Source organism: Zootoca vivipara, chromosome 7, assembly GCF_963506605.1.
Source record: "Zootoca vivipara chromosome 7, rZooViv1.1, whole genome shotgun sequence".
NCBI classification, from domain to species: Eukaryota; Metazoa; Chordata; class Lepidosauria; order Squamata; family Lacertidae; genus Zootoca; species Zootoca vivipara.
The window spans coordinates 46,172,979-46,189,739 of record NC_083282.1 but is presented as its reverse complement, the minus strand read 5'-3'; the positions used below and the strand labels follow the sequence as shown (position 1 = coordinate 46,189,739).

General features: G+C 46.4%; 1 protein-coding gene across 3 annotated transcripts; it reads left to right on the top strand.

The window, feature by feature from the left end:
* Positions 1-332: 332 nt before the first annotated feature.
* On the top strand, positions 333-16,760 carry CCDC24 (coiled-coil domain containing 24). 3 transcript variants are annotated; one of them, XM_035124188.2, is made up of 9 exons: positions 333-414; positions 1,885-2,072; positions 3,792-3,976; positions 5,714-5,821; positions 10,362-10,448; positions 11,423-11,477; positions 13,240-13,309; positions 13,505-13,625; positions 13,997-16,760. In XM_035124188.2, the coding sequence occupies exons 2-9, from the start codon at positions 1,917-1,919 to the stop codon at positions 14,364-14,366; spliced, it is 1,152 nt and encodes a 383-aa protein (XP_034980079.2). In that variant the 5' UTR covers positions 333-414; positions 1,885-1,916; the 3' UTR covers positions 14,367-16,760. The 3 variants fall into 3 exon arrangements, with proteins under 3 accessions (XP_034980079.2, XP_034980080.2, XP_034980078.2); XM_035124189.2 differs by having other exon boundaries at positions 333-440; XM_035124187.2 differs by having other exon boundaries at positions 333-511.
* The last annotated feature ends 1 nt before the right edge of the window (position 16,761 follows it).

The window sequence follows — 16,761 nt, the reverse complement described above, 5'->3', positions numbered from 1 at the left end:
CTCTCTCTCTCTCCCTCCCCCCCCCTATTCCTAGGAACATCAATGGGCAAAGAAAGAAGTTTCTCAATACTGTACTGTTGCCAAAGCGTAAAGCCACTGGGACCACTCCCGAATCAAAACTGGCGGACGCGTGACTGCTCTTTACCTCTGATTGCTTGGATGCATGCGCGGGCGCGCCAATAGCTTCAATGCACACGCTTCCTTCCCACGGAATCCCCGTCTCCACGCTCGACCGACATCCTGACTGCCTCCTGGGCACGGCTCCTTTAAGAGGCGAGGCTTCAGAGGAACGCGGCGGGGCGTTTCCATGGAGACGGCGAGTTTATATTCCAGAGAGCTGGAGGGGGCAGAGGGGGGAGGGGAATCGGATAGGGCAAGACGCCTGGCCCTCCGCCCCTCCGCCCGGTGTCGCAGGTGAGGGCTACCGCAGAGTTATATCCGTGAGTCCGTAGGAAGTGTGGGGAGAGTAAAAGGCCTGGGGCGGAAGTGGGCTCGGTGGGCCGAGACGTAGGTGAGTTAAGCACTGGGGAGCAACTACCGGGGGGGGGATAATGGGCAATAGGTTACATTTGAGGCTATAACGATTAACGGGAATTAATGTGGCTCTGGGGGTTAATGTGAAGGTATGAGTTTGGTATATGGGGAGCAGGAAAAATTATATGCAGTTATTCTCTGGTGGCCAACGTGGGAGAAAGGTGAGTGCAAGTAACATGATTTGTAGACAGTAGTGCAACGCGGGGAAAGTACAGAGCCCCACAAAAATGAGGTGCCTCAAATGGCCATCTAGAGAGTGTCAGGTGATGGAGTCAGGAACAAACGACCTGTGGCAACACCTGGGCTGGCATGATGGGCATGTTGTGGTCTATTGGGGCTGATGGTACTCACAGCCACATCCTTATTTTCTACAACAGTTTTAGTCAGAGGGTGGTTAGACAGGCATGTACATGGCACTATATTTTATTTTTTACTTTTACTTTCTTTATTTTTTATTTTTTTAAAGACTATTAAAATTTCCAATTAAACACATTTAAACAAAAACAAAACATACAACCACAAACACAACAACACATAATAAACATAATAAACACAAACAATTTTCTTCTTAGCATCTTATCAATTATTACAATTTTCTTTGCTCTGCCAAGCTTTGACTTCCCTCCTTCCCCCCAATCGGTTTTCTTATCCATTCCTATCTCACAGTTCCTTTATTCCTTCTACTTAAAGTCAATTTGTAGGATTTATTTCAGTCCTGCAAGTGTCTTTAAACTTCTACAGTTCTTCTCCATATAGTCCAATTTTTTACTTTTACTTTCATCCTTGGTGCTTTCTCCCCCCAAATATGTGTTTAACATCAGGGCAGCAGAAGCAAATTCCATTGTATTCCTGTAATGCTAGTGCTATGACTTAAGTGAGTTTAGAATGTGAAACTGTTCATGCTCAGAGTATTTCACAACCATTTATTTATTGTGTATCAGGAATGTAGGAGCAGTTGTAAAACATGGGAATGGCTTACCTTACGACTGACAACTGACAAATGTAATATGTGTGGCTGTCTAATGGGAGAGGAGTGTAAAACCATGGATGTGGCCAGGATTTTAGTTGGGGAGGGACAAAGTTGTTGAGCTTTTCTTGGGAAATCATGGGTGAAAATAGCTCATAAATAGGACATTGCGGGGGACCAGGCTTCTGTTGGGGGGGGGCAGAACCTCAGAATTGAATACTTTCAATGCTTTTCAATAATATTTGTGAATCTTGGGAGGGCAGCAGCCCATTAAGTTCAGTGTCTAAAATTACCTAGGTGCACCACTGCATGTGGCACCGAGTAGTTGTGATGTGGAGCTTCTACTCACTGTCTCATTGGCACAACCTTTTTTTCCTTTAAAGCTTCATTTATCGTGGAATCGGATAAAGCACCCATGTCACCCTTGCCTGGTGCATCTGGGGAACCCTTCCAGTCAGTACCATCACTCTGGAGAATGGTAGAGGAACAATTAGCACCCAGTGAGAGGCTTGAGGCGAAAGCTATCTTGGGTCATGGCCTTGTGGAACGGAGCTTGGAACTTCATGCTGAGGTTAAGTACCGAAATACTGGATCTCCTATTCAAAATGATTCACAAAAGAGCAGAACAAACAAACAAACCACCCCTCTTACTACACAATTTAGAAGTGGCTGGTGACAAAGGAATATCTGAATAAAGCATCAAATCTAAGTCTCATCACCTAAAAAGGCAGCACTAATTTTGTAAGGGGGTTTGACTGATGAAAGGGCCCACCTTTTATGACTATAGATTGAGTGGAGTGGACAGAGCTAAAATTGAGTGGAACTAAGGGAGGGCTTATAAATTGGATTAAGCCCCCTTCCACTGAGCACTGGCCACTAGTTTTGGCACACATGCATTTTCATATAGAGTGGCATTCATGTGTACAATGATCTTTTATGGAGAAAGCCTCTGGTTTGCCACTTACACCTGATTTAAATGCTGTTTAATTTCAGTGAAAGGAAAGCATATCTGAGAAGGCAAGTCAAGGATAAAAAATTAAATGTTGCAACCACCCCCTCCCTGTTTGACACGGTCCCCATTTGCCAGCTCCCAGCTCAGCTGGTTCCTAATGCTTGGCCAGAGCCCCTAATCCATGCTATTCCAGGCCCTTTGTTCTCCTCCAGCCATTCATGCCCTTTCTTTATTCAGCATGGTCCTGACTGCAGCTGAGTAGAACAGTAAACATCCCAAAGGCTTTTCACATGGTAATTGCCTTACCTCCTCCTGAAACCAGAAGAGCAAGCATAGCACACCCTGACCAGATGGCACCTTTTTCTCTCTATCACTTCTTCATGTTAGAGCTTTGCTTGAGATCCAGCCCCCACACACCCCAACTTCGTGACTAGTGACCCCTTCCCAGCCTTTATGGGGTCTCTCACCTGGCTGTCTATTACCTCTTCATCACAAGCCTGATAAATGTGACCCAGGTACTGCCTGTCTCCCTGCTGTGTTCTTGTATGTGTCTCTGCTCCCTTCCCTAACTGGATATCTGAGAGGCCGCCCAGGGAAGCAGCTGTACCATAACGTTCCGCTTGTGGATGTGTGGGGCCAGAAAGGGAGTTCTGGCACTCGCTTGCCTTACAAATATCCTGCAGATATTTTTGCGGCATGACCTTGACTTTCCTCATGGGGGGAGGGAGGGAATGATTGTGGGTGGGCTGTCTGCAGCTTTGCACCTTTTATGGAGTGTACAGACGGCAACAATGCAGTGCCCTCTTGCCAACTACATTGGAATGACAGTGTCCTGCCTGCTGTTCTTATCTTCTGCAGGCAACTTTGCCCACTTTCTGCGAAAGGGTTTTTTTTATAAAAAAAAAAATCCTAAAAGCTTCACTCTTAACCCTAAAATACTCTTCACATAAACTAATAGCCTTATAGTCTATTCCCAGTCTTAGGGCAGATGCAATGTTAGGCATCTTTTATTCCCTTGATGCATGACATACTTCTGAAAAGTTTTCAGTTCCCTGACTGTGGCCTTTATGAAATGTAATTGTCTACCATCAGGTGAGTAGTTAACCCATGGCTAGGTATTGGTTTTCTTTTCTTGCAGGCAGGCACCTGGCTTGATTTCCAGATGTGCAACTTGTATTTTTAGGTTGTGTCAGTGCTTCATCATTTGGGGAGGTGGAGGCTGGGGGCAAGATTACTTTGAGAAAGTTATTACAGTTTGTGTCAATGTGCACATGTGTGAATTTCTGCATGTGGCTATGCACTGTTCCTAATGCAGTCCAACCCCTTCCCTATTTACAGGTGCAAACACTGTTGGAATTCCATCAGGAGTTGCAGTCAGCCCCCCTTGGAGTGGAACAAAGCCCACTGCAAGCAGCTGACAGCTGGGCCTTGCTGGCAGCTCCCCCCAACCTCAAGGAGCTGGTGAGGGAGGAGATCCGCCTTCTTCTAATTGGTCTACAGCAGAAGGCATTGCAGGAAGGCAGGTACTGGAGAGATCAGAAGAAAAGGGACTTGAGAGAATTAAGGGCTGAGTTGAGGGGGAGCAAGTAGTAGGGATAGAAGACAAGCAAGCAGAATATCTTAAGACCTGAAGCCTATTTGATATAAGAATGAGCCCATTAGTTTCCAACTGTTGTGGCTGGTGGTATTTATGTGTTTGGAATGGGTGAGTTTTATATCATCTTTTGATAGTCCAGATTGAGGAAGCCATTATTTGTTATGAAAGGCTTAGTTTCATGAGACAAATCAGTTAGGAGGCTAGAGAATAACTTACTTCAACAGCAACAGGATGGGGGGGAAACCTCTGATTCCACTCAGATATACATAAGTCCAGTGCCACCTAGTGACTAAACTATATGTTTACACTATTGACGCAGTATTCTTTCTCCCTTTGCCTTCTAAGGGTGACTGTTTCAGAAATGCTTACTACGTAGGAAATATCAGTTCCAATGCAATTTAATTGGCAGTTCCAGTATAGTTTCAACATGACTGCCACTCAGATGGCCGATGTCCAGCGAAAATAACTTGTGCCAAACATATGTTTGCACCATACACCTCCATCTGTAACTTGCGCTCCCCATTCAAGTGCAGCTTGTCAGTTTGTGTGTCTCTCTTGTCTTTTTTATCTGTAGAATTAATTCCAGCCTTACATTACCATTCTTTGGGGCTCAGCCATATAGCCTTTGTCATTCCCACTTAACTCCCTTTACATCATGCAGGAATCACATTCCTGAGTGCCTCTGTCAAGAATGCCAGTCCTGCTAGTGCGTTTGTTTTTTATGGTGTGTTCAGTCCATAGCCTGAGGCTGGGATTATGTCCCACCTCCAAGTTCAAAGTGAGCATTCATCCGAGTGAGCACTGGGATCAGCACCTGCTGGAACCCTTGCCTGAGGATTTGCTCCCTGCCTTAGCCCTGTGTAACCAATGAAGGCATGGAATAGAACAGGCTGGCTAGTAAGGGATGAGCTCTCAAACTCCTCATGCTGGAGTTGTTTGTACCATGTTGCCATATCGGAGAATCCCTTCACACCCTTCAAACCTTTCTACTGTACTATCTCTCAGTCACAACCTAAAATTCTGCATTTGTTTACTTACTTTTAAATAGCTCCCCTTGTGTTGAATTTCCCCACATTGACATGAGCACAGGCCATGGCTCCCTGTGTACTGCCTGGAACTGTGTGGTCTAATGTAGCCCCCGAGGCCTGTTTTGTTGGCCCTGGGCAACATTTGACACCCTCCCCAGCCCTCATATTGCCTTCCCAAAGCCAGATAAGCAAGGCACTAGGCTTAGCGAAGGAGGTGTAAAGGCTCTGACAGGGTCTTCCTGTCTCCTGTCTCCTGCCCAAAGCCTCATTAGTGCTTCCCTGGAGTGCTCTAGGACCCTCCCAAAGCCTGTTATCTCACTTAGCTGGCTTTGGGAAGGCAGAGCAAGGACTGGGGGGGCATCAAATTTTTGCCTCAGTCTCCCCACCACACAATACAGTATTTGTTCTATTGGTTCTGTGTCAAAGTACTTTTGTGGGACTATTTGGTATGGAAAGTTGGACCTTGCTGGGCTCTTTAGTCCAGCTTTTTTTTTCCTTTTAGGCTTCTATTCATTCCAGCTACTGGGTGGTTTTGTGACCTAGCACTGCCACAAACTGGTCTTCTCTTGTCCTTGTCAGCCCAAAGACTGGGGATTAACAATTGCCTTATGGCTGTACTTTTTTCTGCTTCACAGGAACCAAGATTGTGCCATTGCTAAATACAGCCCCCATGTGGTCACCTTTGCACTGAAGGGAAATTCTGGCAATAGTCAGTCTTCATCTGGGAGCAGTGCCCTAGTCAGGTAAGACTGAAGGAAGCTGCAGCCTCCACACAATGAGCTTCTGGGCTGTGACTTGTTCTTACCCAGAACACCAGGAACTGTATCACCACAGGAGTTCTCAGAATCCAGGACTGGTTTTGCCTGTAGGAAGCCTAACATCACAGAGTGCCATATACTTAGAAACCTAGCAGCAATTGGTTCTTTTTGCATCTGTGGGCAGTTTGGGGCTGATCACTATTATCCCATTTGATCCTCATACAAGTACCAGGAGCGGGGACTTGCAATGAATTGGCCTCCGTGCTAGTTTCAGTCCCATTGTGGTATTAATCTAGAAATGTGCTTGTATTATTTATATAGATATGCATATTATGCATGTGTAGAATTAGCAGTGGTGTGCCCACTTAAATTATAAGTCTCCATTTTGGATGGCACCTTAAAGTTAAGTCAGAGATGCTGTGAAATTACAGACCCAGCCCGCTAAGATGGAGCAATATCAATGGGGTGGGGAGCATAGCTGCCAAGTTCTCCCTTTTTTAAAGGGAAATTCCCTTATGCTAAATAGGCTTCCTCGCGAGAAAAGGGAAAACTTGGTAGCTATGGTGGGGAGACCCATTGAGCAAGCAGAAATCTTTGTGCAGGGCTTCCACTGACAGAGATGGTTAGGTGATTCCCACCCCTAGTATGTTTTCCTTTATATCTATTTGAAGAAACTTAGAGCAGTCTACTAAAGATAGACTAATAACTTGTGCTAACCATAAAACAACATCAACAGAGCTATGCTGGATCACTCCAAAGGACCATCTGTTCCTGCATCCTGCTCTCACATGGCCAGCCAGGTGCCTATGGAAAGCCTATAAGCTGGACCTACTGCAACAGCAGTCTCCTCACTTGTGATTACCAGCAACAGGTATTCAGAGGCATATTGCCTCTGTCAGTGGATGCAGAACATAGCCATCACAGCAAGTAGCCACTGATAACCTTATCTTCCATGAATTTGTATCATAGGTACCAACTCCCTGGGGCCCTGGGTGCCCGAGCACCCACAAAATTCCTCATGAAGTGGCCAGGCACCCACAAATTCTGGTGCCAGGGCCATGCACACTACATGGTACCCACAACCCTGGGCACCCACGGTTGCGGGGCCAAGCTGGCACTTCTGATTTGTATTAATATTTTAGAGCCATGTTAGTTGGTGGCCATCACTACATTTTGTGGGAGTGAATTCTATAGTTCAGCTGTGTGCTGTGTGAAGAAGTACTTTCTTTTGTCTGTGCTGAATCTTCCATCATTCTTTCATTGGATGGCCCTGGGTTCTAGTATTTTGAGAGGGGCATTTTTTTCTCCCTATCCTCTTCCTTCATACCATGCATAATCTTACACTATTGTCATACAGTGGTACCTCGGTTTATGAACACAATTGGTTCCAGTAGTCTGTTCATAAACTGAAGCGTTCATAAACTGAAGCGTTCATAAACTGAAGCGAACTTTCCCATTGAAAGTAATGGAAAGCGGATTAATCCGTTCCAGATGGGTCCGCGGAGTACTCAACCTGAAGCGTACTTAACCCGAAGTATGAGTGTAATTGGTTCTGGAAGTCCGTACTTAACCTGAAGTGTACTTAACCCGAAGCATGGGTGTAATTGGTTCCAGAAGTCTGTTCATAAACTAAAGCGAACTTTCCCATTGAAAGTAATGGAAAGTGAATTAATCCGTTCTAGATGGGTCCGTGGCATTCGTAAACGGAAAATTCGTAAACCGAGGTGTTCATAAACCGAGGTTCCACTGCATATCCCTTTATTTGCCTTTTATCTTAACTAACCTTTCCTCATAGGGGAGTTGCTCCACCCCTTTGACCATTTTGGTAGCTCTTTTCTGAACCTTTTCCAGCTCTGCAATATCCTTTTTGAGGTGAGGCAGCCTGAACTGTACATGGTACTCCAAGTGTGGTCTCACAATCAATTTGTATAATGGCTTTATGATATCAGCACTTCTATTTCCTAATGATCCACAACATAGAATTGACCTTTTTCACAGCAGTATCCTCTTGACCAGGTTTCCTCAACCTTGGCTCTCCAGATGTTTTTGGCCTACAACTCCCATGATCCCTAGCTAGCAGGACCAGTGGTCAGGGATGATGGACATTGTAGTCTTAAAACATCTGGAGGGCCCAAGGTTGAGAAGGCCTGCTCTTGACCAACCCTATCACACCTAAAACTAGGGCAGTAATCTGTTAGCATGTGTTGTTTTTCTTATATGCCTGATTTTATGCTTGCTTTTGTTTTCCTAAATGCACATTTCCTTTTGTTTAAGAATATACTTATCTTGAGGATTCAAGAGTTTAGGCTTAAACCCCCATAATAGCTTTAGATAAAATGTTTATGCATTTGGGTGTCCCATAGATTAAGATCCCAGAGACTTAATAGCAGTCTCAAGTCTATTTGCTTATTCAGCTAGTATGTACATATCCATGAGGTATGCTTGCTCAAAATCTGTGGCAAAATGAAGATAGCAACTCCAAGTTTAGGTGTCTGTGTGAAAGCTGGTTATGCTGTTCTTGTGGCTCGTAATTCCAGGGCTGTGTCTGAGTTATTACTTTTAAATTTATTTTTGTTAAAGATTTTCTTGGTTTGCAAAAGTACATGCCTTGTCTCTTTTTTCAAGTCTTTCTTACAAATCAGTTACATTTGCTGTGAGACATTAGTGTTGAGTACAGTATAAGGTTGGGGAAGAAGAGGGGGGAGAGGAAGGGTGGTCTGGTGAGGCTTATATTCTTTTGTATAGTGTACCTGTGGGGTTCTGTGTCAGTGTCAACTGGGTAGGTTCTCTTTCTATTCGTTATTACATTTCCTTGGTAGTGAGATGTATTGGGGAGCAGGGTGTGGTTGGTTGTCTGTGGTTGGCTGCAGCGGGGTTTGTTTGCATTTGTGAGGAGGGGAGGGCTTGTTGGGTCAGGTAAGCCAGGTTGATTCGTATGCTGTCGGTGGATTCTTGTCATTGTCTTCTTGGGCTGTGATAAAGGGGGACCATACTGGGGTGAAGGTGTTTTCTTCTATTTTTCCTTTGTCAGTTTCAGTTTATTGGTTAGCTTTTCTAGCAAGGCCGTTTCCCATACAATTTGATACCATTGGTTCATGTTAACTCCTGACAGGTCTCTCCAGTGTCTGGCTATGAGGCTTCTGGCTGCTGAGAGTAGGTGGGTTGTAAGATCTCTATACTGTGAGTGGTCATTAAGATCTTGGAAGATGTTCAGTAGGGCCAGTTCTAGGGTGAGTTCTAATACCTGTTTAGTTATTTTGTATATCTCTTGTAGGACTGCTGTCCAGAAGGGTTGGATTATAGGGCATTTCCACCATGTGTGGAGGTATGTGCCTGCGGAGGTGCAGCCTCTCAAACACCTTGGTGAGGTTCCTGGGCATATCAGCTCTTGTTTCTGTGGTGTTAAGTGCCACCTGTAGGTGAGTTTCTGAGTGAGTTCCCTTCTTTTGGCTGATATGGACTTAAAGGGAGGTATAGACCACATTCTAGTCCATTGGGTGGTGTTAATTTCATAGCTTATGTCATGCTCCCATTGTTCTTTGATTGCGTCAGTGTTGTGGGGATTTTCTTTAGTTTGTTTTGGAGAAATGGGTGTGCTGTTGTGGGGGTGTTTTTGATGGTGTTCCTCCATGAATTTTTGTTCCTTTGCAGTTAAGGTTGGTATGGTCAGCCCTGTTAGGAATCTTCTGATTTCCTGTTCAGGTGGGTTGCGGGAGATGTATAGGTTGGTTTAAAATTCTGAGGTTATTTCTTTGGTGGAGGATGTTAATGCTACCGTTTTTTATAGTGTATATACAGTGTATACTTGTTTTGAGTGATTTTTTTTCCTGCATCTGTTTGCTAATAGTCTGGAGTTCTTCCCTCCATATTCGTAAAAGCATTTAGAGTATAGGATGTTTATCATTGTTTTATTGATTTCTAGAGAGTCAATTTCCCTTCTTTTTTGTTCTATGATTTTTTGTTCCAGAATTTTTTTTTCTCCTGTTTGTTTGTAGTGTGATGACAAGGTTGAAATGTCTTGTTCTAATTTACCAATTTTTGAGGAAGTTTGTTTTTTAAGGGATGCCCTCAGTAGGCTTTATGTAGGAGGGGGGTTGTAATGTGGTCCACAAGTAGTTTTGGAGAGTTTTCAAGAGACTCTCTAGGTAGTTCGTTGGTGGTTAGGATGGGGTGAAGGACCATGATTGGGTAGTTTGTGCTTCCTCTCCTGCTATGAGGGTTGCTTCTACTGGGGTGTGGTGTGTGATTTTAATGTTCTGTGTCTGAGTTCTAAGAAGCATGCTAGTTCAGTTTGATGAATCTGTGTCCTGTGACAGCCATACAGAGAGGATGGGAGTACAACTTATTGAAAGAGACTAGGGGTCCTGGAAAGAACATGACTGACATCCCCAACCAAATTCTGTTACCTGATCCTTGTGCCAGTGTCCCATTCAAGCTTTGTTTAGTGCAGGAATGCCCAGTTGCAGGCATCAAGCCCGTCTGGTCACAGGAAAATGCAAGTCTCACCCAATTTCTGTTTCCTTAGGCCATTATTTTCCAGAACCGCTAATCTGGAATCCTTCTGTAATAAACTGAATATTGCCCATATCAGTGAGGTAGCCTCTCAACTTCGGTAAGTTTTTGCTCTATTAGGTTTCTTAATTGCACAAATGTTGTAAGAGGGAAGAAGGCACAAGAGGGTTACAGGTATCCATTGCAAGTGTCTGGAAGGCAGATATAATAGAAGACCTTGTGGCTGAGAACAGTAAACTCACTGCAGAGACTGAAGGGAAGCTGGGGGTGGCATTGTGTGAAAATGTGTGCAGATGGATCCAAGCAGCTTGTATTCTACCTTCTAACCCTCCCCATCAGCTGTCTCCCAGTCTTGCCTATACCACAATCATGAAGACAAGGAGGGGCAAGAATCCCTTTCCAAACTTCCTCTGGGTGCAGATATAATTTCTATGGCACATTTTGCTCTGTGTAATTGCAAGGAAGCAGATCAAACAACAGTTGTGGCAGATCTTGGTGGGAAAGGCATAGCATAAAAAGGTGAGAACCTCAAGAGAAGGTCAATAAGCAACACAGGGGTGTGGTGTCTAAGCCATACATAGTCTTGGCTCCCAGTGCAGTATCCAGTGGGGAACACACAAAGGGCTTTGTAAAGATTCTTCCATCTTGTGCCACTGGGCATCCTGCATATTCCAGGCAGTATGTATAGTTATTGAAGGGAGCTTGCTAAAGTCCACCCCAGACAGTGTTCACCAGCCAGGAACTTGGGGAACTCTGAACAAGGAGAGCAGCAGAGTACAAAACAAGGTTTAGAAACACTGTTGGCATTAGAGATACTTGTGCCTAGTTATGAACTGCTTCAAAGTAGCGTGGTTTTCTCTTCTCATCCCTACGGTAGCAACATGAGCTGCCACTGCAAGCAGATGGTGGCTATCCTCACATCTAACTTTCATTTGAATTGCCAGTCCCCACATTGGGAACATAAACAAAAAGTGAGGAAGATGTGGAGACACCAAGTCTGCAATGCTGGCAATTGCTTTCTGTCCCAAATGTGTCACCTCCTTTGGGTCTCACTGGCTGTACTATTTTTTCTAGAACCTTGCTAGAGAATGAGTGCTGTGATCTGGAAAGATACATCCCTTATTTACAGGTAAGGGCTGAACCCTTCTCATCTCAAGGAGGGTTTCTAGAGTTCCTCATAAGCAGTGTTTCTCCCATGCGCTTCCAAGCATCTGCTTCAAGTTTTGGCCAATAGGTCTGTGAGACTGGTTTGTGTTGCAGCTTGGGTGGAGCGTCTGCGACAACATTTCCTCAGCCCTTCTAGACTATTGTGTAAGAACAGAGGCAAGGCTCTGTGGGATCTGACCAAAGCCCCATCTAGTCTAGCACCCTGTTCTCACAGATCCTTATAGGAAACTTGCATGCTGGACATCCCCACGGCAAGTCATCTAAGTTGGCACCCATCCCTAGATCTCATGGGGGCAAATTCCATAGCTACTTTTGTTTGTCCTGAATGCTGCAACCATCTTCACTGGATGGACCCAAGTTCTAGTATTACCACTCCCATGTCTTTCCTCCTGCCCACATACATAGGAGCTGTATCTACAAAGCTGTTCCCATGGCTATGGCAGCCTGGGTTAGAACAGAGTGTGGGCAGGCCTTGGGTCAGAACTCTTGAGTCCATCAAGAGAGGACAAGGGTGTTTGGCTTCCAGTGTGGTGTAGTGGTTAAGACTGGTGGATTTGTAATCTGGGGAACCGGGTTCATGTCTCCGCTCCTCCACATGCAGCTGCTGGGTGAACATGGGCTAGTCACACTTCTCTGTAGTCTCTCAGCCCCACTCACCTCACAGAGTGTTTGTTGTGGGGGAGGAAGGGAAAGGAGAATGTTTGCCGCTTTGAGACTCCTTAGGGTAGTAATAAAGCGAGGATATCAAATCCAAACTCTTCCCCCTCCCCTCCCTCTTCTTCTTCTTCTTCTTCTTCTTCTTCTTCTTCTTCTTCTTCTTCTTCTTCTTCTTCTTCTTCTTCTTCTTCTTCTTCTTCTTCTTCTTCTTCTTCTTCTTCTTCTTCTTCTTCTTCTTCTTCTTCTTCTTCTTCTTCTTCTTCTTCTTCTTCTTCTTCTTCTTCTTCCATACCAAGTTCTACAACTGCCCAAATAGCTAGTTTTTTTGTATCCTTCCCAAATCTGGGGGACAGGGAGGGGCTGAGGAAAGATGTGAGTGGCAGGAAAACTGTTATTATGATTTGGATGTGAAAACACCATCACATTGGGTTGCAGGACTGCTGCAAGAGTACTTGCTGTCACCAGTGTAGTATTATTATTATTATTATTATTATTATTATTATTATTATTATTATTATTATAAAACACACCTTTGCAGCAGTACACCCATAGTGCAGAGAGCTGCCAAGTTATGAAATCACAGTGACTTGTGACTGTGGAATCAGGGTCAAAAGAATTGTAGATCTGCACTTGGAATGATCATCTAGTCCCAATGATCATCTACTCCAGCCTCCGGCAATGTAGGCTATCCACTGCTAGAAGAGCACCCCTGAGAAGTGGCCATTTAGCCTCTGCTTAAAAACTTCTAACAAATGAGAGCCTATTAAGCCAGCCCACTAAGTTTCTAAGTCAGCAATGTGACAATTGCTATTTTCCAGAAGAATAAGAAACTAGCATCATCAGCTGAAGGGACTGGATACGCTGGTGCCTATCCATTAGCTTTCTGCAGTGACTGGGGCAACTAGAAGGCTGGGAGGAAAAGTAAGGTATTTAATACAGAAAGACTTTCCAACGTGAGGAAAACCTTTAAGCAGAGACATGTACATCTTTAAGAGAAGTGGTATAGTTAAAGGAGCAGCTTCTTTCTTCTGTGTTGTGTTTCCTATAGCATTTTTCATGTTCCACAGTGCCAACTGGAGGAGGCGCATCAGCATGCTACAGAGCTGCTGGAGGCAACACATGAGCCCACCATGGCTGGTATGTAGAACCCGAGTCTCAGATAAGGCCAGGCTGGGAATTGGGGAAGGGATGCAGCATCATGGTGCCTATAGCCATCATCTTTAGGCAGGTGTTGCCAATGGGGCATGGTCTCTTTGTGAGTACCAGCCCCAATGCTCTTCATGATTGTTGCTTCCCCCAACCCCCATGAAATAGGGTCTCTTCTCTCCACAGAATTACAGGAGGAGAAGCGTGCCATGGAACGGGATCTGCAGCTAAGCCAGCCTAAGACAGGCACCAGCCCTTCCCTGATGTCGAAACTTCTTGGGAGTAGCAGCTCCCAGCCGCAATTCAGGTAAGCCTGCAAGCACCAAAGCTATGATACCACGAGCTGCATGATATTATAACTGAGGGGTAGCTGTCAAACTGGTGCCTGCAGCAGAGAGGTGCAAGCATAGTTCAGGGTTGGTTTATTATTCTATGGCAGGCGTCACCAACGTGGTGCCCTCTAAGTGGGGCTGTTGGGAGTCTAACATCTAGAGGGGGCATCATGCTGGCTCGCTGTGCTGTATGGTCTCTAGAATACCTGTCATATTTTAAGTAAAAATTCTGGAGTTTGTTCTGTGTGGGACCCATTAGTTCTGCTGTAATGACTAAGGCTTTACACGGAAAGGTGCTTGGGCAACACCTCCTGCTTCTTGGTAACCCCTTCCTTTGCTTTCACAGTGGCTTAAGAGGATCGGCAAAAGGACCAAGCTTTGGAGAGATCAGTCCTGCTTCTTCACCAACTCGCAGAGACCAGACTTCTCCTTTATGCCATCAGGCACTACCCCGGAGGAGCCACTCAGCACGATGGTCTGATGGATGGCCGCAGCGAGATGGTGAGGAACCCAACCAAGCCAGGAAGGACAATGATGTTCTGCTGCCTAGACCTGTGGTGCCAGTGCTTCTGAAAGGGCACAGGATTGCTTCAGCCTGTGGGCTGGCAGTAGCAGGGTTGGACCATGTCTTCCACCCCATGCCTCCTTCAAAGCCATGCCCAGTGCCCCGCTTCTGCCCTCGCACTCGGCTGCTGCGATGCAAAGGACCCAGCTAGGGAACAGAGAGCTGCCCCCTTCCCTTAAGTACCTCATTTCCCGCTCCCATGCTGCAGAGTCTTAAGAGGACCCAACCCTGCAGCATCCTGTGCCTCAAGAGTTGCTGCTGTTGCCTTTTGCTCATCCTTGTGAACAGGGTCAATGGGATTCCAGGGAAAGTGAAAAGGCAAAGAAATGCATACACACAACCTCCCCCAACCTATGAATGCAGATAATCTACTTGCAAGTGGGACCCATGCCAGTGAGATGTTTCTTCTCATCCTTGTCCACAAGCCAGGGCAGTGGGCCTTGTGAACCCAACCTACACCTTTCCCATTCCTCCACACACACACCAAAGAACTGTATCACCCAAGGTTCAGGAATATAAATTTCATTAAAATCTATCAGACTTTAAAAATCTACAACTGGAAGAGTCACAGTATGGGAGACGCGTCACAATTATTGCTATGAACGATGAGGCGGCAATGCTAGCTGTCGCCTTTGACACAGGAGGAAAGGACAGACACGGAACCATGCATTAAATAGTGCAGCCTCGGCACAGAGGAGGGAAGGTCTGGGGGCTGGAGGCTTAGGGCAAAAGTACCATCATGGCATGGAGCCATCTGTCCCCCCCTCTCCCTCTTAACTGCTCACGATGCAGACGTTTGGCACTTGAATGCTGGCTGCTATGCCCATGCCACCGGCTGGAGCAGGTACCACGTGGGTAGGAGCCAGGTGTGCCCTTGCTGTTGGCACCATGGTTACACCGCAGCAATCGTGCACGGCTGGGAGCTGAGGGGTGCCCCCCGACATGCACTGTTTGGCATTGGTTAAGTGAATTGGCATCAGGGTACAAGACAGGATTGTGGCTGCTGGGGTTTCCTGTCTCCTCCACCCAGACGTTTCTAGGGGGTAAAGTGCAGGCAGCAACACTGAAATGGAAACACAGGATGGTGAGGCTGGAAGACGGAACCATTAGTACCTTCTACCCATCTGAGGCAGCACAGGCCCTGCTTTGTGTTAGGGAGAAAAGCCTTGCAGCTGGAGATGGGGCTGGTGCCTATGGCCAACTTCTCCAAAGCTTCACCATGAAGCTAACAGCTTCTGCCCCCACCACTAGTGGAGAAGTGGGCCGCGTGGAACCCAGGCCTGGCCTGGATAGCTTTTAGGGAAGCTTGTGCTTTTTCTTTGTGTGTGTGTCCCACTTGCAATGGTGTGGGCAGGACTTGGCACATCATCTGCTCTTAGCACCATGGTTGGCTCTGTCCCTTTCCCTGTGGGATGGGGCAGGGCTAGGTCCCAATGGTCTCTTGCCTTTGTGGAGACTCCATTGAAATTAATTTATTCCTCTTCGGGGAAGAGTGTAGAAAAGTGCTTCAGAATAATGGGCTTGGGGGAGCTTCCAGAAGATGCTGTCTAGACAAAGAATGCACACCTGGGCAAAATCTGTCCACTGGGCTGCATGGGCTGCCCAGAGTCTGTGGCGCTGCTCAAGATGTCTATCATGGTAATACAGTGCATCCAGCCTCTCAGCTGTCCCTTTTTCTATTTATGAGAGATGCTGTTTGCTTACGTTTCACGCTGCAGGTGTGCGATTCTGGATGGTGTGCAAATAAGGCTCAATATTAAGATCAGGAGGGAGACAAGTGCATATTTTTGTTCATGGAGCTGTGCTCCTCCCATGCCCTTGCAACGCAATTAAGGAGAGCTCTCCTGCCCCCTACTCCCCCACCTCAATCATTAACCTGCCAAATTCAATACATAGCTTTTAGCAGGAACATTTCTTACCGTATCATGGGAGGCCATGGCGAGAAGTGCAAATTGGTAAGTGCTGGGGAAGCTAGCTTTCCTTTCCTAGGTGGGGAAGCTGGGAAGGTATGTGCAGTGGTTGGGGGGGGGAGGTGCAGTCTTAAGTGCATCTCTGGAAGAGCCCTCGCAGGGGCAACAGCCTAGCTGAAGGCTGCCTAGCCTATGGCCAAGCGATGCCTAGAATGTCAGGATTAACATTTACAATTACAACCAACCCTCTTGCCCTCCCCCCACCCCAACCCCCCATTTGCTTATCTGTGGGGCCAGTCCCCAGGGCCCTGATCCAGGGCAGTATGGGGCATACCACCCCCAATAGACACCAGACCCCCATGGGCCCAGGTGCAGCTGCCAGAATCCACCCCCAAAGGGGTTGTTGAGCCAGCGAGGCTCCAACCGACCCTCCTCCTGGTGCCCTTTCCCAAGGCACCCCCAACGGTTCGGCCAGTGCACACCCTCCCCACCCCTGACCCTGGTCCTGGTTGCGAATTGGGGCCATCTGAACGTGACTGTAAACATGAGGGTTACAAGATGGCACGGGGGCACTAATGAGGTGGGTGGGGTTGGAACTCACAGCCCCTCCCCCAGAGTCCGGCGCAGCCCGGGAGC

Coding starts and splice junctions, on each gene's coding strand:
- CCDC24 (XM_035124188.2), top strand. CDS start 1,917: ATGTCACCCTTGCCTGGTGCATCTGGGGAACCCTTCCAGTCAGTACCA. Junction 10,449..11,422: donor GAGGTAGCCTCTCAACTTCG/GTAAGTTTTTGC, acceptor TATTTTTTCTAG/AACCTTGCTAGAGAATGAGT. Junction 13,310..13,504: donor ACATGAGCCCACCATGGCTG/GTATGTAGAACC, acceptor TTCTCTCCACAG/AATTACAGGAGGAGAAGCGT.